The sequence below is a fragment of the Bos grunniens genome, chromosome 22 (genome assembly GCF_055505025.1).
Source record: "Bos grunniens cultivar Pamir isolate PY7600 chromosome 22, Bosgru_T2T1.0, whole genome shotgun sequence".
Lineage (NCBI taxonomy): Eukaryota > Metazoa > Chordata > Mammalia > Artiodactyla > Bovidae > Bos > Bos grunniens.
In genome coordinates, this window is record NC_141186.1 from 34,344,844 (window position 1) to 34,371,197 (window position 26,354).

The following is a 26,354-nucleotide window of genomic DNA, read 5'->3' on the forward strand; positions in this document are numbered from 1 at the left end:
ATTCAAGTAACAGTGTAGACATTAATTCTTCCTTATAAGTTTAATTTAGTAATTGAAATTGCTTATAAATTTTATGTTGAAAGATAAGGCTTTTGACAAAGATTATAAATAGTATCGCAATGGTTTTAAGATCCATAGAATCTTTTATTTTAATTTGTTAGGGAATTACTGGTGCAGTTTAGTACTTGAGAAGGTTTTACTCATTGAGTCAGACAGTTGAAGTGCTTGAGAAAAGAAAATGGATACATTCAGTTTATAAATTTAGTTTAAATGTTTAAGAAAAATTAAATATGTAAATGATACTGATTGCTGAGGAGCAATTTAGTATGTCCAACTTGAGTTGTTTGAACCTTAATCAAAGCCACCTTGAAAATAAATGTTAAGTTTTTAAAGTAGTAGAATGTTAAGAAGTGGAAGTTGAACTCAAAGGCTTATAAAAATGAGTTAAAAAAAAAACCTGTCACTTTAGTAAAGCAAATGTTTTATTTAAAATCACAGGTGGACTCTTGCAGCAAAGCCACCCTCAGTCTCCCAAAAACACTGACATGAAGAGCCTTCCACCCACAGTGGCTGTAACTGAAGATCTGTGGTGGACAGGACTGTGGTCCTGGCAGAGCCTGGTTGCCAAAGCTGATTTCTGGCGATACCCCCTGGGCCATGGAAAGATTGGGGGACTGTCAGACTTCAGAAGATGGGCAGCTGTCCTGGGCAGCAAACAACAGTCACATCCCCTTCTTGCTTGGGATGGAAAACTGTAAGAGGGAACGCATGGACTGGAAGTCATACCCCATAACACATCACTTAAAACTTTTGAACTCCATTCAGTGTTTTCTTCTGTAGAATGGGGACAGCTATTTTTAAATTTTGGAATTATTGGAGGGATTGAAGATAGTAGATGCAAAGCACCCATTATATTGCTTGCTGCCTAGCAGAGGCTCAAACAGCAATGACATTTGGTAGAGAAAACTGTGAAGGCTAATGGATTTATTTAGGGACTGTGTGAGACCAAATCAGAGGATGTAAGTCATCAAACCTATAGTAGGTCATATGCTTTAGTCACCTACTGTATTGCCAGGTGTTGTTTAAAGTATTCACATGGATTGCACATTTGAATTAACCCAAGAGATTGACTGTTATCCTCTCTGTTTTACAAAGGGAAGTTTAGAGAAGTTAAGTAACTTTTAAGATTATGTACAACTAAGTAAAGGAGTTGAACTGTAGTTTGAATGCAAGGGAGTGAACTCTGGTGCACATGATGGCCTTTCTGTGTTATGTACATCTCTGTCTCCAGTAGCAGTGCCTCAGAGAAGGAAGGACCAGTGTTGCCTTTGACCTTATAGAATTTCTGCCTGACTTTTGTACCCCAACAACTCAGACTACTGTCTTTTTTTAAAAAGATAATAATGATAAGAAAAATACAGAAAAATACACTGATAGAGTAGACTTTGTTTTACTGCAAGATGATCAGGTATCAGTTCAGTTCAGTCGCTCAGTTGTGTCCAACTCTTTGTGACCCCATGGACCGCAGCACACCAGGCCTCCCTGTCCATCACCAACTCAAGGAGTTTACTTAAACTCATGTCTATTGTGTCGGTGATGCCATCCAGCCATCTCATCCTCTGTCATCCCCTTCTCCTCCCACCTTCAGTCTTTCCCAGCATCAGGGTCTTTTCAAATGAGTCAGTTCTTTGCATCAGGGGGCCAAAGTATTGGAATTTCAGCTTTAGCGTCAGTCCTTCCAATGAATATTCAGGACTGATCTCCTTTAGGATTGCCTGGTTGGATCTCCTTGCAGTCCAAGGGACTCTCAAGAGTCTTCTCCAACACCACAGTTCAAAAGTATTAATTCTTCGGTGCTCAGCTTTCTTAATAGTCCAACTCTCACATCCATACATGACTATAGGAAAAACCATAGCCTTAACTAGACGGACCTTTGTTGGCAAAGTAATGGTTCTCCTTTTTAATATGCTCTTGAGGTTTAATATGCTGTTGATCATGACTTTTCTTTCAAGGAGTAAGTGTCTTTTAATTTCATTGCTGCGGTCACCATCTACAGTGATTTTGGAGCGCAATAAAATAGTCTGTCACTGTTTCCACTGTTTTCCCATCTATTTGCCATGAAGTGATAGGACCAGATGCCATGATCTTAATTTTCTGAATTTTGAGTTCTAAGCCAACTTTTTTACTCTCCTCTTTCACTTGCATCAAGAGGCTGTTTCATTTTTCTTCACTTTCTGCCATAGGGTGGTGTCATCTGCATATCTGAAGTTACTAATAATTTCTCTCAGCAATCTGGATTCCAGCTTGTGCTTCATCCAGCCCAGTGTTTCTCATAATGTACTCTGCATGTAAGTTAAATAAGCAGGTTGACAATATACAGCCTTGTTGTACTCCTTTCCCTATTTGGAAAGGTATAATACATCACAAAAACATTTGAGTGTGTAAACAGTTGAAAGGATTGTCCGTGAAGCTGTTAATCCTTGTGAGCTACCTGATGGGCATAGCCTTTCCTTTGACGCAAAATGGGCAGTTTTTCTCATTGTTGCTCTTATTGGGTCATCACGTTTTCTTCTTTGTACTTGACTGACCCCAGAACTCATGGTCAGGGATTCTGGTCACATTGGAAGTGGTTGGCTTGCCTTCTCCCTGACCGTTATCACATCACACCCTCACAAGCTCATTCACTCCTGCAAACGTGAATGGGCAAGGGTAGTAGTAGGTCATGCTCAGATGGTGTTGGTGGATCTTCTCCTCTGGCCTGAGCCTGTACTCTGGAATTTACAGCTGTGTGATCTTAGACAAGGGATTTTATTTCTCTGAGTTCCAGTGTCCTGATATTCTGGAATAGTATCTTATGCAGAGAACTAATGTGAAGATTAAATGAGATGAAGTGTATTAAGTCCTTTGAATAATTCTTGGTAGACAGTCAGTGCTGAGAATTTGATGTCTTTAAGACATGTACAACAGCTTCGACCACCATAGTAACAATAATCACAATAGCAGTAATAACACTGAAGGACAGAGGGCCATGTGTCCTGCCACTGATGTACAAAACGCCAGCCAAACTCCGTGTCTAGCTTGCTTCCAGCTCATTTTCCCTCCCCTGCAGGCTGCCACAGGGTTGGAACGGACCCAGCATCAATGCTAGGGGAGGGATGTGCTGTGCTGGTACAAGCCTCAGCGTGCTAATGAGGCCTGAAGTTGAGCAACTCCAGATGGAGTCAAGCGACATGTTCTCTGCCAGGAAATGTGGTAGCTAGGCCAGGGCTACTCATTCCAGGCAACAGTCATGGATATCAAAAAGCAAAAAGTAAGGAAACATGCAGGCATTGGAACTAAACAAACTATCCAAATGTAAATAAAAACACAGTGTGCATTTGTGGCAGGGAAATCCTATCTGGGATCCAGAGATGGTTTTCTTACAACAGCAGTAGTCCATCTGGGAGGGGACAGGGAAGCGATAAATGTCTGTAAATGTGAACTTCTTTTGAACGTATCTGACCTTTCGAAGCTTGATTTGACCTAGTATATTCTCATCAACCATGAGTACATTTTATCGATCATTTCTGAATGATTGGAAAAATAGACATTGGTATCTTAACACTTATAAAAGTTGGTAAGACTAGATTTCTTACTTACTATGAAGCATTTTTGCCCAATGTATAGCATATTCATCTTTATCATCATCATCTATTACTTATTTGAAACTTTAAGATGTGAATGTAAGTGAGAAGGTAAGTCAGATATTGTGTTAAATAAGTAACTTAACATACCTTATATACTCCCCCCCACCCCCTGCTCCCACACAGTGCCAACTTCCTAGCATTTAATACTCATAGAAACCCTCACAGGTAAGGGCTACATTTATGAACTTCGTTTCTGAACTTGAACCTGAGGTTCTGTTTTCTTCAGCCAAGATCACTCAGTTCGCTGGTGAGGAAAAAGGCCCGAGTTGTGATCCAAGGCTGTCTGATCAGTGACTCATTAACTTACCCATGTACTCTGATCATCTCCAACATGTTTTCTTCTTTGGATGGGGCTTAAGACGGTTGGTAGATTAAGTACATAGAAAGAAGATGCTCTAATTTTCCACACATACATCTGAAGGGCACTTCAAGAGGGCACTTGACCCCTGTATGTAGCCCTTAAGGAAACTGGTGACTTGAGACCCAGTGACTTATCCTGAATGTCACAGGGATGAATCTTCATGTTTCTTGCATGGATCTGATACAATTAATTCTGGAAAGCACAGATGTGTGAGTCTCTAGGCCCTGGAAGATTAGTTGCTGCATTGAGAAGTGGCTGAGTCTTGCCTTCATCCTCAATTCCAAGCCCATACTGCTTATGAAGTGAAGAAAGGGTGCTAAGCCCAGTAAAGCTGAATGGCAGCATTCTGTGTACATCTCAGGCACCAGTGTAATCTAATGTGTGATAAGTGTGTTTTAAAATGAACTATTATTTCCCCCTATTTACAGAAATAATACATGTTCTTTGTAGCATATCTGTGTCAAAAAGAAGAAAAAAATTACTGGTAATCTCCCCCTCTCCAAATCATCAGTTAATAGTTTCGTATATTTTCTTTGTAGCATATCTGTAGTCAAAAACAAGAAAAAAATTACTGGTAATCTCCCACTCTACAAATAATCAGTTAATAGTTTGGTATTATTACCTATATATATATATATATATATATATATATTTATTTATTGCAAAAGCTTTACACCTCTTACCCCCCACCCTACTTAGCAATAATATTATTGTTCTTACTAGGTCACATAAATATATATTTTATTTAAATCTGAAAATAATTTTCCTCTTATTATAAAAGGCATAAGCAGTCATTGTGAAAAGTATAGGTAATATGACTATAAAGAAGGAAATAAAAATCATTTGAAACTTGACCCCACAGAGATAACTGTTGATATAGACTTCCTGTCATTTAAGACTTTTTTTTTTTTAAAAAAAGCATTTTAATATGTATTTTTCACAGTTTGCAAATGAGTAATGTACTCTAGGTTATAACATAGATGTGTTTTGCCTTTTCTCTTCTAAATACTTTCTAGTGGTTTTCTTTCAAAAACCTTGGATGCTTAGGGAAAGTCTTGAATCCCAATATGTTAAGCTTCAGGCAGTGACAGTGACAGTGACATTGATGGCCTAGAAAAGCTTTGGGTTGAAGATAGTCCTTTTCATCACTCCATCACTTAAGCATCAGACCAAGGTTTGAAACATCATCCTGACTTTTCTCGAGGTTGCAAGAATACCCAGGAGAATTCACTTCTCTTTTCAAAATGAAATAACCACTCCAAAATACCAGGGCACACATGGTGCAAGCAAATACCTTTGGTTGCAGCTATTGTTGGAAGTGTCCCTGACCTTCCAAAATATCAGTGCTGGAAAAGTTCATGTTTTAAAATAATTAATTGTTTTCAAAAAGTTCTATATGTTCGTGGTAAAAAACAAACAGAAAAAAACACCCTCTCGAAATCAGTGCTTTGCATGCTACTAACTCTGACTAGAAATGTTTCAAGTAGAATTCTGATTGGCATGTGGTAAGGTGGGCATTGTGGAACTGATTGCTTTTTATGCTCCCTGAATAGTCCAATACCTGTTGGTGGCCTGTTGTAGGCCAGACATGGATCTTTGTGCTGAGGTGTAAGAATGTAACATTTTGTTATGTTTCAAAGAAAATTCAGTAAGAGACTTAACATCCCCATTGGCAGTGCTGCTCTATTTTGATATTTTGTCCCAAGGACACTCTTGTAATATGCTCTCATAAATAACAGTATAGTTCCTGATTGGGAAACAGTATATTTCCTGATTGAGTCACATAGGTAGATGCATTTGTCAAAATCTATGGAATAGTACATTTCAGATTTGGGCATTTGACTGTGGAAATTTTATCTCTTGGCAAAAAGGAACTGTAAACAAGTATCAGCTTTACTTACTGATAGCTCTGCTGAGGGGAACTGCATTGATGCCTGCAACTTACTTTGAAATGCTTCAAAAAATAAGATGAACTGTGATAGATGGAGAGATTTGGAATAAAGCAAATGTAGTTAAATGTTAGCAGCTAAAGAATTCAAGTGGTGAGTATGTAGATGTTTACTTGTAGTTCAACTTTATTTTAAAATGTGATTGGTAATTTTAATAACAAAATGTTTGTGGGGAAAAACCCTATAACAAGGCTCTATGTGGAAGAGCTAAAGCACAGTCTATAGAATTATTTTTCTTGCTGAAACATTCTGACTCTGCTTCTTACTAGCTGTGTGACTCCAGTTAATTCAGCCTCGGTGAAGTTGTTCAATGTGAGTAATGAATCCATTTAGCACAAATCTTACTCTACAGTAAACACCTGATAAATACTGTGATGATAATTCCACAGTGCAAAAGAAGTGGTGATTATAAATGAATGACCTTTTGCTGAGGGCCCACTATGTGTCTGGCACTCTCGCTTGGTGTCATTTCCAGAGGAATGAGGCCGTCTCATTCTGAATCACGATGTGTGTAGCAACAAACACTAGAGGAGCATGATTGGGCAAACTGAGCATGGCTTCACTAAGTGTGACACAGCCCCTCCCCAGCTCTGTGGCTCCCCTTCAGTGTGGCATCTGCTGTGAACTAGAAGGCTCTTCAGAGGAAAGGTAGCATCTGCTTTGTTAGACTTTGTAGCATTCCCGAATTGACGTTGACTTAATTCATCACAAAAATTGCTCCCTTTGTGTATGGCCAAGGCATTCTGTTTTGAGGTGGTCATGTTTTAGCTTTATGGACAGATACTTTGGAAATTCATCTAGGGTGGCACGATCTCCTTTCGTTCCCACAGTGGAATCATGTTTATGCATTATGACAGCCTGTTCCAAACTCCTGCTGGGAGACAAAGATAAAGGGTCAGGGACCTGGAAAAAGCTGCAGCTGGATTTAGGAGCATCAGCAGTGGGAGATGAAAGGAATAGTTCAGGTAATTCTGTGGATGTGCTGTTTATTTCCAAGTGTCTAATATCATACTCCTGAAAATTAAGGTAAAAAACAGTAAAACAAAAAACCCAAAAACTGCGATGGTGAGGGAGAGTGGGGTAATAGAACAAATGTTGGCTACATTTTGAACAAATGTTGGCTACATTTGAAGGAGGAATAGACTTATTCTGCTAACTTTCCAGCTGCTGTAATGAAATCTGAATCTTGATCTAAATGTCTCCTAATGATTGGGATTCCAGAGGGTATCCTCGTATAGGACTGCTTGGTGGGTGAAACCAAGTGTGAAACAGGATTTGATTTGTCTGCCACGCTAATACCATTGGAGAACTACTTAAAATCTGCCAGAATTTTCTTTTACCACATCTTGATCCCAGCTCTTTTACCACATACCGATGCCGGTGTTTTACTGTGTTTTGGGCTTTACAGTTCCAAACTCAACTCAAAAGACTGTGTTAGCTCTTTTCCCCAAGAAGTAAAATGCACATCAGCTTGTTAATTCTTTACTTTCTTCTATTTTAAATTGGAGGATAATTGCTTTACAGTTTGTTGTAGTCTTTGTTGTTGTCCATCCATGCAAATCAGTCATAATGATATATATATGCTGCTAAGTCGCTTCAGTCATGTGTGTATGTGTGTGTGTGTATAAAATCCCCTCCCTTTTGAGCCATCCACCACATTCCATCCCTCTTTATTGTCTTGTTTGTAATACTTGGCCTGGATCATTATGATATGAATTCTTATTCAAACCAGGCATTTTTTTTCTTTAATGATTCAAGAAGTTCCAGAAGAGACCATCCTAATTTGAATGCTTCAATGATCATCAGAAAGGTTGTTCTGAAGACAGTCTAAGAAAGTAGTTTCTGGCTCTTTGGCTTCTGAGGTCAGGTATAGGTCATGTTAGTGATGAGTACATCAATTCTGAGGAATTTAAGTGCATTAAACCTTTTGGGGCAGTGGTTCTGAGGAAGGTGTGATGGGAGGTGAAATTTACAGTTAGTCCTTATCTTCTGGCTGTTAAACTATTGAAACTGAAGTTAGTTATCTTTAGATATAATTGAACATGCACTTACATAACTTGGAAATAATACAGGGAAAAATCAAAGGAGGAAGGAAGGATGGGGAAGAATAAGGAAGAAGAGGGAAACACAGAAAGGAAGGAAGAAAACCAAAGAAAGCTGACATCGCAGGAAGAAGTAATTATTTCTCAGGTCTCAAAAGTCAGCCAAATATAAACTCCTCCCAGTTTGGGGTAATTGCTTGATTTCATCCTGTAGGATGCAGTCTAAAGTCTTCCCTGTGTTTAACATTCTAACATTCAAGCAATAGATTTATATTTCAGACACAATGAATGGATCAGGACAGGCAATAAAAGAGTAAGACATTGCAATTTAAAACTCAATGCAATTTGAAAGCTACATAACAAATTATGCTGGACCACAGTAGATGTATATATCATGGGAAAGTGGTTCTGAGGTTTTTCATCTCTCTTGGGTGTGGGTCATCCCCTGTTTCTGCTTAACTCCAGAGTGCCATCCAGTACTTGAGCACTTTAAAATGGAAAATATACCCCTACTGAGTTCCTTTTTATAGCAACATCACCAACCCAGTGTTTGGAATTCTATATCTCTGGCATTTAGGATGGTTGCACATTTTAAGTCTGGAATATGTGTTTATTTGCAGGTTAGGAGGGGGTAGACATATACTTAACTCTTGCTATCATTAAATAGCTGCTTAGTTTGAATCTCACTGACCCCTTGGAAGCTTTCACAACCCTCTTTGAAAGTATGCTTGATTGGGGCTTTTTAAAAACCACCATGATAAAATTAGTAGAGATCTTAAAAGCACTTAGGACAAAATAACTAAATTTAACAAAGATAATATATGTGTTTTTTCACTTACATGCTTTTCTTGAATATGGAGAAATAAACTTTAATATGTAGAGTTTTTCTGAAGATCTGAAATAAGAAATTTGAGTGCTGAATCCTTGGCATGCTTGACTGGTTTATTTGAAGCAGTGCTATAGTGGTTTCTAATTTAAATAGGTAATTGCAACAGCCAAGTAAGTATAGCAGCGTAGCCTTTCTTAGCTATTTACCCGTTGGTATCTTCACGCCCTGGCTTTATCTACCTAGAAAACTCAAAGCTCTTCTCTCCATGGTTCTTCTGTTCTGTCTCCTGCCCTGTTTAACTTGACACTGTTTCCCCTTTTCATTGTCCTTAATTCTTGATGTTTATGAAAGCATTCATATTTTTCAGTAATTCTTTGTTTGTATCTCTTTCCTTCAGTAGATTTTAGGTTTCTGAAAGGCAGTGACTATGACTTTTTAAAATCTTTGTATTCCCTTAGGTGCTCAATAGATGTCTTAGAAAGGCAAAACATTTTTCTTTTGCTGTCAGTTTTCTTGCCTGACACTTTAGGAGGTCACGTTGTAAGATTATGAGCCATGTTTCTTGAAGGTGTTTTCTGGAGGCCAGCTCAAATATGGACATCCCTGACTCCACAGAGAAAAACTATACAGGCTCATACAGAAAGGAACATTTAAATATTCAAGACAAACCACTATAAATGACTGACTATATTTATCTCACGTTTTTAAAGTCTCAGTTTTATTTTTTTATGACAGCCCACGATAATTGCAAAAAATTTTCATCAGTACTAAAAGGTACCAATAATACTCCTCCTTACCTCCTTAAGATAACCTTAGTTAATAATTTGATTATTGTCCATTTAGATTTCATTATGACTGTATAACTATTCACAAAAGTGAATATTTATTTTTAAATATTGTTAGCTCAGTTTAAAGCTTATAGTGTCTGTGGACATTTCCCTGTTTTTGCATAAAGATTTACTTAAATCATGTTGTTGTTTAGTCACTAAGTCATGTCTGACTCTTTGCGACTCCATGGACTATAGCCTGCCAAGTTCCTCTGTCCATGGAATTATCCAGGCAAGAAAACTGGAGTGGGTTGCCATTTCCTACTCCAGGCAAGAAAACTGGAGTGGGTTGCCATTTCCTGCTCCAGGGGATCTTCCCAACCCAGAGATCGAACCCACAACTCCTGCTTGGCAGGTGGATTCTTTACCACTGAGCCACCAGGGTCCTAATAAATATATATATAGCATTTGTATTATTTCATCATGTGGATATGTACAATTTGTTTTTCCAATCCCACGTGTTCAAATACTGATGGGCATTTTGGTTGTTTTCACTGTTTCCCTTTTATAGTTACATTGCAGTGAAAATTCTTATTTCTGTAGTCGATTTTCACAGAATTGGGATTGCTCTACCAAAGGGTGTTCTGTGCATATTGGACAGATGGACCTCCTAATTGTCTTAGAACATTCCAGGTTTCTTTACCATCATGAATTTTTCAGAGGCATAGAACAGATGCCCAGTACTATTCCTTGATTTGCATTGGACTCGGGGGTCTGTGAAAAGGATTTTGAATGTATTCTCCAAGTTGAAAATCAGGGCCTGTCTGGAGAAGGGGTCTCAAAAGAGCGGAGCGGCTTAGAAAAGTGCAGGGTTCTTGTGAGATCTCTGTAAGGAAAGGGAATGGCTCCTAGGGCACAGGATTGTCAGGTTTGATTGATCCTGGTCTCCCCTGGAGACTGTGACCTCTGCGACCGAGATTATGCTGAAAAGGAAAAAGCTGTCTCACCAGGGGCTCCACCACTCTGCTTGAGAAGTTCCCCAGAGGGGACCCACCTGTGAAAAGCTGGGGGATCTTTCTTGAGTAGGGGAAATTGGTGGCAGTGTGGCCAGTAGACCATGGGCAGCAGAATGAGAACAGCAAACAAGCAGTGGGGCTGATTCTGGACAGTAGCGCTTGAGACCATCTCTCACCAAGTGGAGAGCCAGATAGAGGAATAGATTTAAATAAGAGAAGATAGTGAACAGACAAAATTTCTCATCATGAAAGTGAAAAATCTCAGAATACTAGTAGTGTTGCTCTGAAAGTGAAGGAAACATTTTTTAATGTGGATGCAGCCAGGCAGTGTATATGTTACATACATTTTAAATGTTATAGTCTTTCCACTTGGCTCTGAAAATAAAACCTTTGTGAGTTTATCTTTCCATATCAATTCTAGGCATTGCCACCTTTTTCTCCCTGTTCATCACTGGTTCAGATCAACAAGAGATACCTTTATATGTATGTATTATCAAGTAGCTTCCAGTTGTCTGCCTCTGAAGCTGGGATATACTCTTGCCCGGGATAGGTTCTCCAAAAACTGTCAAAAATGTTAGTTCTGAACCTGCCAACAGTCATGGTCTTTGCCTTGTGATGCCTTTATTATTAGCTCTGGTGATTTATACTGTGTCAGCTTGGTTAAGGTGGAGCTCTGTCTCGCAGAATCTCCTTCCCTGTATAATTCAGATTAGAATTGGCTAGATATGGGATTGCACAGAATTTGGAATGCAGCTGTTACACTATGATACAGTGATGGGCAGATGTAGACATGCTGGCAAGAGGGTCCAACCTGTCTTTGCTGTTCTCTGCTCCATGTCTAGCAATTTTTCTCAATTGCTGTCCTTGCTGATCAACATGAACACAAACCCACTTGACAACAAGTCCCATACCCTTCTCTATGAATCTTGGATATGCTGTTTTTTCTCTGATTGGCTGGTTGGTGACTCTTGTGATCCTTCAACTTCCACTTTCACATCTTCCCTTTGTCAGTATCTTTTACAAATTCAGCTTTAATTCCTATAATAAATCTCTTATCCATAACTCACGGTGGTTCTGCTTCCCTAATTGAACCTTGACTGAATGTATCTTTGCCTTAAAAGTCAGGGAAAAAATGATTTTTTTGATAGCTAGTTTTCTTTTATCATTTTTTCCTTTCAAATGTACCACAAAACATTGTAGAAATGCTATTGATGTTCATAAATGCTTTTCATCATCTGTGACTATTTCCAGGATATGTTGAAGGTACAAATGTTACACAGGTATTTTTATTACTAGTGTATATCATTAATCCATACTATAATCTACATAGAGATTTCTTCTGGAGATTTCTTTTTCTGAAGAAACTTGTTTGTTCTGAAAGATTGTTTTTTTTCCACAAGTGGTTTCAGTTGCAGAAGGTTTGTTTAATGTCCTGTGGTTTCAGTCTTAGAGTATTAGACTTTTTTTTTTTGGCTTAAATAAGGTGCTTAAATAAGGTCATGTTAATTTTGCCATCAGTGACAGGAAGTTCTATCCTTAACCTTTCTTTTAGAAACATATCTTTTAATCTAGTAGGCAAAATGAAAGATTGGTTTATAAGTGTTAAGGGATAGAAAAGGTAAGATAACAACTGAATAGAGCCTTTCTGGAGGTAATTTTTATCTACCTTTGAAATTTTTATCACAAATGGAGTATGTATTAATGGTTGTGAAAACAATAGCACCAGTGACAAGGTCAGAAGAATAGGCTAATTTATCATGATAGATTTTAATGAAGCCTATAATGTAGTATTATATATACAGTATTTTTAAGAGTATGGCAGTTTGAAAAAAAAAACAATGATTTATCAAACTAATTTAGGGATTGTTCGTGTGTGTATATGTGTGTGTGTGTGTGTGTGCTCAGTTGTTTCTGGATCTTTGCAACTCCATGGACTGTAGCCCGCCAGGCTCCTCGCTCCATGGACTTCTCCAAGCAAGAATACAGGAGTGGGTAGCTGTTTTCCCCTCCAGGAGATCTTCCAGACTTGGGGATCATACCTGTGTCTCTTGCATCTCCAGTCGGATTCTTTTACCACTGTGCCACCTGGGAAGCCCAGTTTTATAGGAATTCAAATTAAAATGATTCCCTTGAAAGTAAAACTGTTTTGTGTTAAGATAATATTATCATCTCCTTTATAATCAATAAACTGTTCAAGTGAGCATTATCATGCCTCCACAGTGTCCAAATGAAGGAATTATTTTAGATAATGTGAAGTTAATTGACTATCATATTCAATGGGAAATTAAGATTTAGAACTTACATAAAAAAGCCTTATCAGTGAAGAATGTTTTAATGTAAAATAATCTCCCCCTGGAAAACTTCCTGTTTGTATCATAAAATCCCTGTACTGGAGAGTCTTATTTTCATCTTTTGCTTCTATTTGTAAATCACTGCTGTAAGTACATGTAATTTAAGTCTTTGATGTAACTTAAGCTAAGTAGCATACTGATACAGAGTCAAGTATCTCCAATTCTGTTTCAGTCTAGGTATGTGACCAATGGTGAAATGACTTACTCCGACATCTCATATGTTTAAAATTCTCTATCCCAGTGTTTGTGAGCCCTTGTCAGAGTTATTGAAAGTTGAAATAGTTGTTCTGTCTCAGAATCAGTGTTCTTCACAGCGAGTGACCTAGTCACAATCAAAGGAAATAGGTAAGTCAGTCTGTAGGAGATATTACAGTAATGATTGAAGATGGGTAATTCACCATCTTCAGGTTCAGGTTCTGGAGTTGTAACGAAAACTGGGATGTTAGGTCATTTCTTTTGGGAAATTCCACTTGAGTCTCCATTATCACCCTATAATTGTATGTTCTTTATTAAGATTCATCTTTTCATAGTATTTTTCAGCTCTTCTCTTGCCTCCCTCTCCCCTTTCTCCACGCCTTCCATTTGTAAATCTGAAATACATTTACTTTCTTCTGTTAAGAATTCTATCAGACCTCGTGAAAGGTGATCACTAGGCTCAAATTACACAATGCAGGTGTGCTGAAAACTAAATATTCCAATATTGCTTGTCAGTGAATCATGGAAATCATAGTTCCCCCCAAAGCTCCAGTGTTATTGACTCAAAATAGATGATCATGGCGGTAGTCATCTCGCTGTAGTATTGGCATGTAGAATAATACATTTTGTGTTTAGAAAGTATTATATTTTGAAAGAACAATGCTGAATAAAACCAGTTCAGTAATACAGATATTTGGTTCAATACCAAACTGTTTAAATAAGGACAGCTGAAAATAGCGTACTCTTACTGATATTCTTTGGAAGAAAAGTTATGACCAACCTAGATAGCGTATTGAAAAGCAGAGACATTACTTTGCCAACAAAGGTCCATCTAGTCAAGGCTATGGTTTTTCCTGTGGTCATGTATGGATGTGAGAGTTGGACTGTGAAGAAAACTGAGCGCCGAAGAATTGATGCTTTTGAACTGTGGTGTTGGAGAAGACTCTTGAGAGTCCCTTGGACCGCAAGGAGATCCAACCAGTCCATTCTAAAGGAGATCAGCCCTGGGTGTTCTTTGGAAGGAATGATGCTGAAGCTGAAACTCCAGTACTTTGGCCACCTCATGTGAAGAGTTGACTCATTGGAAAAGACTCTGATGCTGGGAGGGATTGGGGGCAGGAGGAAAAGGGGACAACAGAGGATGAGATGGCTGGATGGCATCACTGACTCGATGGACGTGAGTTTGAGTGAACTCTGGGAGATGGTGAGGAACAGGGAGGCCTGGCGTGCTGCGATTCATGGGGTTGCTAAGAGTCGGAAACGACTGAGCGACTGAACTGAACTGAACTGATATTCTTGGCTAACATTTCAGACGTTTGCTGTGGCCCATTTGTGTTCTGGTTCTGAAGTATATTTTGTAAACATTATTTTGCATTAATATATTTTCAGAATCCCATCCCTGAAAAACAAAGTGAACTAGTTCTACAAAGCTTTTCTAATTAAAATGTTTCTTATTTATTCTATTTAGGCTTTGTTGTTGCTGTTCAGTCACTCAATAGTGTCCCACTCTTTGTGACCCCATGGACTGCAGCATGCCAGGCTTCTCTGTCCTTCACTATCTCCTGAAGTTTGCTCAGACTCATGTCCATGGAGTTGATGATGCCATCCAAATATCTCATCCTTCGTTGCCTCCTTCACCTCCTGCCCTCAATCTTTGTCAGTGTCAGGGTCTTTTCTAATGAGTCAGCTCTTCGCATCACATGGCCAAAATATTGGCATTTCAGCTTCAACATCAGCCCTTCCAATGAATATTCAGGACTGATTTCCTTTAGGATGGACTGGTTGGATCTTCTTGCAGTCCAAGGGACTCTCAAGAGTCTTCTCCAACATCACAGTTCAAAAGCATCAATTCTTCGGCGCTCAGCTTTCTTTACAGTCCAACTCTCTCATCCATATATAACCACTGGAAAAACCACAACCTTGACTAGATGGACCTTTGTTGGCAAAGTAATGTCTCTGCTTTTTAATATGCTGTCTAGGCTGATCATAACTTCCCTTCCAAGGAGTAAGCGTCTTTTAGTTTCATGGCAGCAGTCAGCATCTGCAGTGATTTTGGAGCCCCAAAAAATAAAGTCAGCCACTGTTTCCACTGTTTCCCCATCCATCTGCCATGAAGTGATGGGACTGGATCTTAGTTTTCTGAATGTTGAGCTTTAAGCCAACTTTTTCACTCTCCTCTTTCACTTTCATCAAGAGGCTCTTTAGTTCTTCACTTTCTGCCATAACGATGATGTCATCTGCATATCTGAGGTTATTGATATTTCTCCCGGCAATCTGGATTCCAGCCTGTGCTTCCTCTAGCCCAGTGTTTCTCATTATGTACTCTGCATAGAAGTTAAATAATCAGGGTTACAATATATAGCCTTGATGTACTCCTTTTCCTATTTGGAACCAGTCTGTTGTTCCATGTCCAGTTCTAACTGTTGCTTCCTGACCTGCATACAGGTTAAGTTTATCAAATATGTCTCTTATAGTTCTCCTAAAATACATATATATATATATATATATATATGAATTATAGTAAACCAGTTTCCATCAAACCCAGTAGAAACCTTGCCCTAAGCACTGTTCATTATTAGAAACTCACCAGGAAAGAAACAGAATAAAGTAGATGTATTGCATATTTAGGCTACTTTATGTAAGAGTATCATTTAAGAGTCGGGAATTCGGAGTTAAATGGCACCCCACTCCAGTACTTTTGCCTAGAAAATCCCGTGGACTAAGGAGCCTGGTAGGCTGCAGTCCATGGGGTCGCTAGAGTCAGACACGGCTGAGCGACTTCACTTTCACTTTTCACTTTCATGCATTGGAGAAGGAAATGGCAACCCACTCCAGTGTTCTTGCCTGGAGAATCCCAGGGATGGGAATCCTAGTGGGCTGCCGTCTGTGGGGTCACACAGAGTCCGACACGACTGAATCGACTTAGCAGCAGCAGCAGACTTCAGTTTTACCAGTAATATGGTTATTAATGTATAGATGCAATCCATATCTGGACAAAATCTATTGGAGGAGAGTTTTACCCACCTCTGTCTCTTTTTAGCTTTATATCCTATAATACAGTTAGATCATCTTGTGTATTCATGCAAAAATTGGATTTCCTCATTGAGATATCATTTATTTATTTGTTTATTTCTGGTTGTGCTGGGTCTTTGTTGCTACATGCAGGCGGTCTCGAGTTGCAGTGAGTAGGGACTACTCTTTCTTTGTAGCTTGTGGGCTTCAGTAGTTGTGCTACATGGGCTTAGTTGCTCTGTGGCATGTGGAATCAAACCCATGTGCCCTGCATTTGCAAGTGGATTCTTAACCACTGGACCACCAGGAAAGTCCCTGGAATATTCTTTGGTAATTCTCTTTGGAAACAGTGAGGTAATGTTAAAAAAAAAAGGAAATTTGTATGAGTTTTTGGAGAAGTTAGATTTTTAAATAAAATGGAAACAGTGACATTAAGTATGAAACCACTTGGTAAATACTAAATGAAAAAGCCAGTTACTGTTCGGTAGAATCTAGTATCTTAATTTTCAACAGTTTGAGTAAATAATCACATGAATTAAATTACTTTATGTGAGTTTCCCGCAAGACAAGACAAACTTATTTTACTTCAGTTAGTGACATACTCGGAGAAGGCAATGGCACCCCACTCCAGTACTCTTGCCTGGAAAATCCCATGGACGGAGGAGCCTGGTGGGCTGCCGTCTCTGGGGTCGCACAGAGTCGGACACGACTGAAGCGACTTAGCAGCAGCAGCAGCAACAGTGACATACTATACTGCTTTTGGAGAAGGAAATGGCAACCCACTCCAGTATTCTTGCCTGGAGAATCCCAGGGACAGAGGAGCCTAGTGGGCTGCTGTCTATGGGGTCACACAGAGTTGGACACAACTGAAGTGACTTAGCAGCATACTGCTTTAGTAGCATTTGAGAACTAACCAGAAGAGGTGATTGTAATGAACTTATTTTTAGCCTGCGATATAAATTGCAGAAGATATACCTAGATTTGACAGTCTTTTTCTTTCCTTCTTTCTCCATGCCCCAGTATGTGTCTTCACAGTCTCCAAAGTGATTGCTTGGTCTACCAGCTAGGTGGCATGAAGTCCTTTGATAAGTGATCAATAATGATATGAACAATTGACAACACTTTTATTGAGCTTACAACTGTTTCTCTGTCCTGATGGTTAGTGCCTAAAACTTAACTAATCAAGCCCATGTAATGTCAGTTAACATTGCCCATTTAGGTAGTCTGCATGGCTTTGAAGTTTTGTTGCTGGAAAGCTTGGAGAGGAAAGCATCTCTTTTTTCAGATTCATGAGGTTATAAAAAATGATAGTGGCAATGGAATGCTGGCTATTTTTAAAGAATTTGAAGAAAACGCAGTTAAAAATTGAGTAAACAGCAGAAGTGTTTTTTTCCACTTAATATCTTCAAAGGGAAATGGGAAATTTCCTTCTGAATTCCGCTTTTGCTGAATTGCTGAAAATAATTATGATACTATAATAGCTATAATATTTTGACTCTTTGTTTTAAATGTGCCAGACTTTGAGATGAGTGCTTTACCTACTTTCTTCATTTATTTTCACATCATTCTAACACTGTAAATTGTTATGACTATTTTATAGTTGGATATGTTACTTTTACCTTTCTGAATCTCATTCTCTTCTCAGTAAAGGAATAGGTAGAGTTGGAGATTTTAACTAAGTCTGTTTTACACCAAAGTTCTTATCTTACCACTGCTCCTACATGCAGTAGCCTAAATGCAAAATAAATTCGTTTTACTTGGTTTCATTCCTAGTAAGGATTTGATAATGAGCAGTAACAATAACTTGGCTTCTACTCAATTTGATGGGAACCAGTTTATTCTAAGACATTGTTTGACTGATGTTGTGATGGTTCATATTCAGGGCAGAAACTATTGTCAGTGGTTATAGAAGGCAGCAAAGAAGGAGCTGTGTTTGCTTCTGAGAGAACGTGAACCTTGATTTTTTGAATGTGAGCAAAAAAATGGAGATCAGCCAATAAGATTATGAACCTTAACGATCTGATTACATCAGCTAGAGTGACTGTTTTACCCAGTGCCTTCATAGTGTCAAATCATTTCATAGCTCTCCCATTTCCTTCTTGAAAATACCTATGGCTCCTTCTCTTTGAACCTTTGCCTGCTTGCCTATGAGTAGTAGTAACAATGGTAGTACTGATTAAAATAGCCAACATTTACAGACCTTGCATGAATGGTGGCAGATTCCATTACTTTTTACCATTTCTGCTTGAATGAAAATAATCATTTTGGTTCTTCACGATATATAAAGATAGTAAAATGAATTAATTGATCATGATGATATAGTCACATATATTTTTTTTGATGTGGTTTATTTTTTATTTTTTTTAATTTAATTTTATTTTTAAACTTTACAATATTGTATTAGTTTTGCCAAATATCAAAATGAATCTGCCACAGGTATACCCGTGTTCCACATATATTTTCTAATTTAATTCTTGAAACAACGCTGAGTGTTGTTTCATAATTGAGTAAACAGAGTCTTAAAGACATTAAGTAACTTTCCCGTTGTCACACAACTGGGCAAAGGATGAAGCCTTGATTAAAACCTGGGTCTGCAATTTTAAACCTGTTGTGCCAAACCAGAAAACTGTTAGAGCCATATCGGAGATTGTCTGATTTCAGTCTCTAATTTTAGATAAAACTGAGTCATATACAGGGAATGATAATTGTGGCTGGAGGGTGTGTACTATTTGGTTTATTAAACACATTTAATTTGTGGGTTGCCCTTTTTTTTTTTTTTCATTTTGTTGATTGGATAGGGGAGTATTCCTGTTGGCTGATGGTCCTTTCTCTATCACTGGGCTTCCTCACACACCCAGTTTTCCCACCAGGCCCATAAACATGTTTGAGTTTATGACTGGTCTCAAATGTCAGGAGTGGACCATTCACTCTTTCCTTGAGTGTTTTGACAAAGAGAGAGTCCACAGCCACTTTGCTCCGGGATATTCTGTTACCCTGCCAACACTGATAAAATACTGCTTTCTTTTAGTTTTAATCCATTTCTTCCTCCCTTACCCAACCTTACTGATAAATAGAACAACTGGTCAGAAAACTGTTGGTTTCTAAGAAAACAGCTATTAAATCCTCCGTTTCCAACTTTTTTTTAAAACTTTCCTCCAAGTAAACCAGTCTTCCCTTTGACATCTCAGATGGCTGACAGGTAGTTAGCTCCTCTGACTGGCAGATTGGTGTCTCTGTCACATGGGAGTGTCATTACACAGTAGAATTAATACTTCCAGCCTGGATTTATTTAGCATCTTCTGACACTTAGAAGAACAAGGGAACACATGCCTTGTTCTCCCTTGGGATAGTTGAGAATTAGATTAAACTGGCAGGAAATATTTGAACTGGCAGGAAATATTTGAATGTCCTCAGTAAACAGACTCTGTATTTAGGTGTATCGATGTTTTTTGAAGTTCTTCATTGCCTTCATTTTCCAAGTTGTTTTGAGAGAGCATTTGCCAGTCACTTTTGGAAGTTATGTCATTACCACTTGCTGGTTGCTAAAAAAAAAAGAATTTTAAATCAGCTACTAACTCTGGATTTTCTTTGGCAGATGCAAAAGAAATTGTTTTAAAAGCCCAGATCTTAGCTGGCGGAAGAGGAAAAGGTGTCTTCAGTAGCGGTTTGAAAGGAGGCGTTCATTTAACAAAAGAGTAAGCGTGGAGGTTTTAATTCCTTATCTTTGGACAAAGCAGTTATGGAAGATGCTGCTCATGATGGAAAGGAGCACTGAGAAAGGGAGTAGGAGCAGAAGGTCACAAATAAATGACGTAGACAACAGGTAGAGAGCTCTGCAGTGTCCCAGTTTTCCTTTTCCTGTAAAAGGATTTTTGTTCACTAATTGGTGAAAACTTGACACCCCTTCTGTTCTAGACAGTCAGTGAAAACACTTTCCTCTCCTCTCCTGTCACATACCTTTCAGTGGTTTACTTTGATCCTTCCCCTTCCCTTTATCCCCATCTTTGGGCATTACTTCCCAAGTTGCCCACTATCTTACCTGTGCATTTCAGCATTGTCTCTCTACTATGACTGTAACTTATTTGGGAGGAGGGGAGAACAAACAAGCAAACTTGTTCTCATTTCCCTCCCCTCCTCTTCCTTCCTTCTACTTCCACTCATTCATTGATATGTACTTTGCAACCAGGGAGCGTCTGCTACACTGCTAAGCACCTGGTATGTAAACAGAAAGTACCATGCATTCTGTGAAGGTGGAAGTTGGGCCCAAGGCAGGGTGGATGTGGGGGTATAGTATGGACTGTGTCTTAAAATTGTTTTCAGTATAAACACTGACTTTCTTTTCTTTCTTCTCTCTCTTTTTTTCTCCTCTCTCTTAGCCCTAAAGTTGTGGGACAGCTGGCTAAACAGATGATTGGATATAATCTAGCAACAAAACAAACTCCAAAAGAAGGTGTGAAAGTTAAAAAGGTAATGTGAATGCTTTTGTCCATCTTCTGTGTATGTGTTAAAAAAAAAAAAATCATACTTCAGTTTTGACAGAATCTAATGAAGCAGTACACTTTGTCTGTGTCATTTTTTTTTTAACCTCACATAGTTTTTGGTGTAGTATGACTTTGAGGAGAGAGAAAAAAAGGATTCTAAATTAGTAGCTGTTTCTTATCATCAGGATTTGGTAACAGTGGGTAATGATTGAAATAATAATTTTTTCTTTTAGAACACAGACACATTTTGTTTAAAGTCAAAAAGAACTTAACATGACAGTTCCTAGAATCAGTGAGGGACATTCTTTGCTTCCTCACAGCCCCACCCTCATCCAGTGTATCAGAATTCCTGTGCTTATTTTGGTGGTTTTTCTGTGTTCCCCTATAACTTATTTTGAGGTTATTACCATTTTGACTCACTGTTATTACTGGGAGTATGTCATATTAGTGGGATCTTTTGGGACACCCAAGTGTGTACAGGGCACATACTTGTACACACACACAGAAAATAAAGTCTAAAGCAAAGTGGCCCACCTCAGCCATGAAACTGTGACTGGTAGATCTGAGACAGAGCCTAACTTGCCCTCCTGTTAGTCTGTTTAGCTTTGTTGAACTCCTCATTATGTATCGAGGCACCAGAACTGACTGCCTGATTTGCAGGATCCAGTGCAAAATGAAAATGTGAGATTCTTGTTCATATTTCAAGTTGGCTGCAGCAGAACATCAAATCAGAGACCAAGAATAGGACCCTCTGGCATGCAGGCCTGGATGACTGCACAGGTCACTCACTCTAGGCCTGGGAGCTACAGATGACTAGAAGGCCCCATCATGACATTGTAACAGCAGATTAGGGCCCAGCATTTTGGGGAGGCAACTGTCTGCTCCACAGACACAGAATCACATATGGATTATCACATGATAATCTCTTCCAGAGTCTCATTCTTCAGGCAGCTGAGGCAGTGTATTCCGTTTTTACACTTCAGAGGGAGTTGTCTGGAAAATTTTTGATATGATGGCCCCCAGAAATCACCAGCTTGGTCTTCTTAGCATACTTAGCTTACCAAGCACACTGCCTTGGTCCTGAAAAAGACACTGAGCTGGAGGGAGACGGGGATACTGGTGGGTCATTAGCCCCTTCCCTCTAAGAACACAGAGTCTTTCTGAAGGTTGAGGAAGTGCACAGACAAAACTGGCTCTGGTTATTTCCCTTTCCCAGTGCCTTGCAGCTAGATACAAGAACTGTTTACATCTTACAGTGGTTTTGAAGAATTATTTTTGTTCAGCTCAGCATCATACTTTTATTTTCCCCTTTAAACTGGTTATGAGCCTCTACCTATATAACTTGTTCAGAATTTGTTTATAGGGGATATTATTAGTGGTTTTGTTTGTAGGAATTTATTGTTTTTTATGGACACATGGAGTTTGAGATTAGAGTTTGTGATACCTTTAAAAAGCATATAAAATACACACAAGAAGATTCACACACACACACTATATATATATATATATATATATATATATATATATATGAATAAAATTAGTTCATAGATAGGTTCCTGAAATCCTGGGGATAAGTGCATTCTTGTAAATAGAATTATTGCCAAGAAATGACCAGAGTGGTATAGTTTTAAGTATTTTTTTCCCCTGATTGCAAAAATTATTAACATGAGAAAAATTCCAATAGTACAGAAATATAAAAATTAGAGAATAAAATTTTCTTCTATTCTCACCTTCTAGAAATAATTGTTAAATATGGTTTCTGTCCTTTTCCCATGTAAAATACGTATTACCACATACTTGAAATAGTAACATTATATATACTTTAAGGAACCTGCATTTTTTTTAACTTTTTAAAAAACATTTTTATTGAGGTATAATTTGCATTCCATAAAATTAACTCATTTAAAATGTACAACTTCAGTAGTTTTAATAAATTTATGGAGTTGACAGCTATTACCACAATCAAATTTTTGAGTGTTTCCATCGACCAACCCCAAAATCTCCCATCCATTTGCAGACAATTCCTATGCCTACTTCCAGCCTGGGGAAACACTAATCCAGTGTGTCTATATTGATTTTCTCTTTAATATGATATAATTCATATACCATAGAATTCATTCATTTAAAATGTGCAATTAAACAGTTTTTAGTATATTCTTGGGTTATGCAACCATCACCACTATCCAATACCAGAACACTTTCATCACCCTGAAAAAGAAACCCATACCCATTGGAAGTCATTCTCCATTGTCTTTCCACCCCTTGGAAACTATGAAGCTATTTCCTATATTCATAGATTTGCCTATTCTGGATATTTCATATCAATGGAATGTTTCAAGCCTTTTTGTCTGGCTACCTTCACTTAGCATATTTTCAAGGTTCATCCATGTTGTAGCATATATCAGTACTTCATACATTTTTATGGTTGAATAATACAGCTTTGTATGACTATAACACATTTGGTTTATTCATTCATCAGTTGATGAACAATTAATTGTATTGTTACCACTTTTGAGCAAGCATGAACTTTTGTGTATGCATTTTTGTGTGAACATTCATTTGTGTTTTCATTCTTCCTGAGTAGAGCTTTGGGGGTGAAGTTCCTGGGTTAAACGGTAATTCTATGCTTAAGTTTTCCTGGAACCATCAAAATGTCTTCCAAAGTTACTGTGCCATTTTACATTCTGACCAGCAGTGTAGGTTTAGTCTCTCAGTTGTGTCCAGCTCTTGCGACATCGTGAACTAAGCCCAACAGGCTCCTCTGTCTGTGGGATTTCCCAGGCAAGAATATTGGAGTGGGTTGCCATTTCCTTCTCCATGCATTTGTAATTTATAGAATCTTGGACATCAATCAGAAGTCCCCAGATGATAGACACTTTAGGTCTTAGTTTGTTTAAGAAGCTATTTAAGCACATTACATACATCTGTTCACGTTGGGGTTTTTTTTCCTAAATCTGTGTTTGTAGTGTTTTCCTTGGGATAGTAATAGGGGACGTGAGGCAGTGCTACTACACACATGCTCCATGGCTCACTATTAGTAATGGTTCCTGTTCCGCAGAGAGTAACTGAGTACCCTGTTAATCTTATCTAATTGTTGTTCTGTTACAAATAGTTTGTGTACCGGCTCTCATCCACATACTGTAGTCTGAATAGCATGATATATAAAAAATGAAACCAAATGAACAGACAGTAAGAAACATGAAAAACAGATTCATTGTTCAAGAGTAAAGTACATTAAAAAGATTCTCCATACTGAAAGACTCCACGGAAAGGCTGTGTTGATACGGTTTCTATCCATCACAGATAAAGATGGTTGAAATGTGTGTAACTGAGCTTCTCATGACATGAGAGTTCACAGAGTCCATTTAAGTTCTCTCTGTCACAATTCCTAAAGGATTTCAACATCCTGGGTCATATAAAAGGCATCTCAATGTCAGAAAATTTGTTTGTATATAAAAGTCCATGAATTATCTATTGAAAATCATCATTTTCTTGGGAATGTTTTCTTAAAGAGTGATGGGCTATTTCTACCAAGGAAGAGCTGTTTGAGACAGCAGCTGGTCTTTACAAATAGAAATTTGATAGAATACAGAGCACATCTGTCAACACTTGAGAAAATTAAGAATAGGACACTTGAATGACACTTATCCTAAAACTTATAACACTGTGTTTTTGTTACAGTAACTACTGAAAGTTGTTAAATCTGGTTCACTAGAATAGCTGTGTATTAGAAAGTGAGCTTGAAATAAAAATTGCTCTATGAAAATCCTAACACCATGTGCCAAGAAATATTTCTTACAAACTCATGAGCTACCATTTATGATAGAAAAATCACTATGAAGCCCCTTCTAAGGTACTCTATTTTTAACCAGTCATAAATTCTATAGAGGTGTGAAAAGGAGGAGTTAATTGTATTCATTACATTATAGCTTTCTAGGTCATCATATATTTATCCCACTTCATGTGACTTAAAACTTAGTGCTTTTGTGGCTTCTAGGGAGCTAAACTCTATTATTATTTAATCAATATCATTTTTGGTGAAACATATTACTGAATTCCTTTTTAGGAAAAGCAGTGTATGTGATTTTATTATTTTTACTTCTAGTGCTGATTCTTTATAGATGTTCTTATTTTCTTTTAAAAAGCATCCAAGACATTTTTTACTATTTTTGTTGGTAGTGTAAGTTGGTCTAGCATCTCTCTCCAAGGAAATTTGATGTACTTATCAAAATTTTAAATATGAAGAATCTATTGTAAAACCTAGCCATTTTATCTTTATATCCCTTGACCAGGGGGATACTAAAACAATGGAGCAAAGCTACACATACAGAAAGAATCACTGAGGTAGCATTTTTAGAAACACAAGTCTACATAAATGTCTGTCAGCCAGGACAAGATCAAATAAATATTGACATATAAGTATTATGTAGTCACAATGAAGAGAGAAGACCTTGTACAATCTAAGTTATAGTATTAAGATAGCAAACAAGAAGGAAGAAAAGCATTCAAGCATGCGTAATATTTATCCATGTGCAAGATGATTCCATGTTGGTAATGCATAGGGAAGAGGTAAAAATTAGTAGTGGATTTTCCTGGCAGGGCTGCTTTGTGCCTTTGTTAAGGTTGTGCAGAGTAAAAAGGACCTGGCTGGAGCATGCGTGGAGAAGGAAACCCATCTGTCCAGTTTCCCTCCTGCCCAGTCATGGCCCTGGAATGTGACTACATCCTCATAGAGAAAGGGATGTTTTTTTTTCTGATCATCACAAAGGTTCTGCTGGGGCCCAAGGGGTATGTATGTGCAAGAGGGGACTGCTTTCACTGTCCCCTCTATATACTTTTAGTATCGTCAGCATTTATTTTCGAACAAGCAAATATTATGTTTGTAATTTAAGAGAAAGTATAAATTGAAATAAAAATACAGTGATCCAAGAGACAGAAGTATCCAAACATAGGAAGCATCAGACACACCATAAAAAGAACCCTTCTTTGGCAAGCAAACTTGGTTTCCCACCAGTGCAATCTGAGAAGAATCAGTGTAGTAATATATATGTACTGCTAATGCCTCAAATTAAAACAACATCTGCTTCCCTGGAGTTTTTCTCAAGTGTCAGGGTTTCTGAAGAAGAAAAGGAAGATTAAAGTGGGAAGGTTCCTTGAGGCAAACTGAATACCTGTCACTTGAAAAGTTAACAGGATCAATTAAGGAGGTGAAAATGGGCACTGTGCACCATGAGAGCAGAACTCTCAAATCTCCCTGGGTTTAAAGAGCCTGAAAATAAAGCTGTTTGATTTGTGTAGCAAGTTTGTATAGATTTCCAAGTGGAAATCAGCTCGATGCTGACTTAATTGACTTTCCTGCTAATGTGGTAGGTGATGGTTGCTGAAGCCCTGGACATTTCCAGGGAAACCTACTTGGCCATTCTGATGGACCGGTCCTGCAATGGCCCTGTGCTGGTGGGCAGCCCTCAGGGGGGCGTTGACATTGAAGAGGTGGCAGCTTCGAATCCAGAACTTATTTTTAAGGTATGTTTAGATTCCTGACTATGTTCTGTTTATTGTTTCTGTACATGCTGTTAAAGACTGAATGTGAGCCTGATTTCTGAGCCTGGTGTACTGTTTCTGGGATTTAAGGCATGAAGATATTGAGTCCTTTTTCATACTGGAT

General features: G+C 38.2%; 1 protein-coding gene across 8 annotated transcripts in view; it reads left to right on the forward strand.

Moving 5' to 3' along the window:
- SUCLG2 (succinate-CoA ligase GDP-forming subunit beta) overlaps positions 1–26,354 on the forward strand; it is a 296,723-nt gene that overhangs the window by 118,126 nt on the left and 152,243 nt on the right. For all 8 annotated transcript variants that reach the window (XM_086366912.1, XM_086366914.1, XM_086366915.1 and 5 more), the window contains 3 exons: positions 19,804–19,903; positions 20,585–20,675; positions 26,060–26,212. In XM_086366912.1, coding sequence (XP_086223038.1) covers positions 19,804–19,903; positions 20,585–20,675; positions 26,060–26,212 — 344 coding nt within the window. The remainder of the gene's footprint in view (positions 1–19,803; positions 19,904–20,584; positions 20,676–26,059; positions 26,213–26,354) is intronic.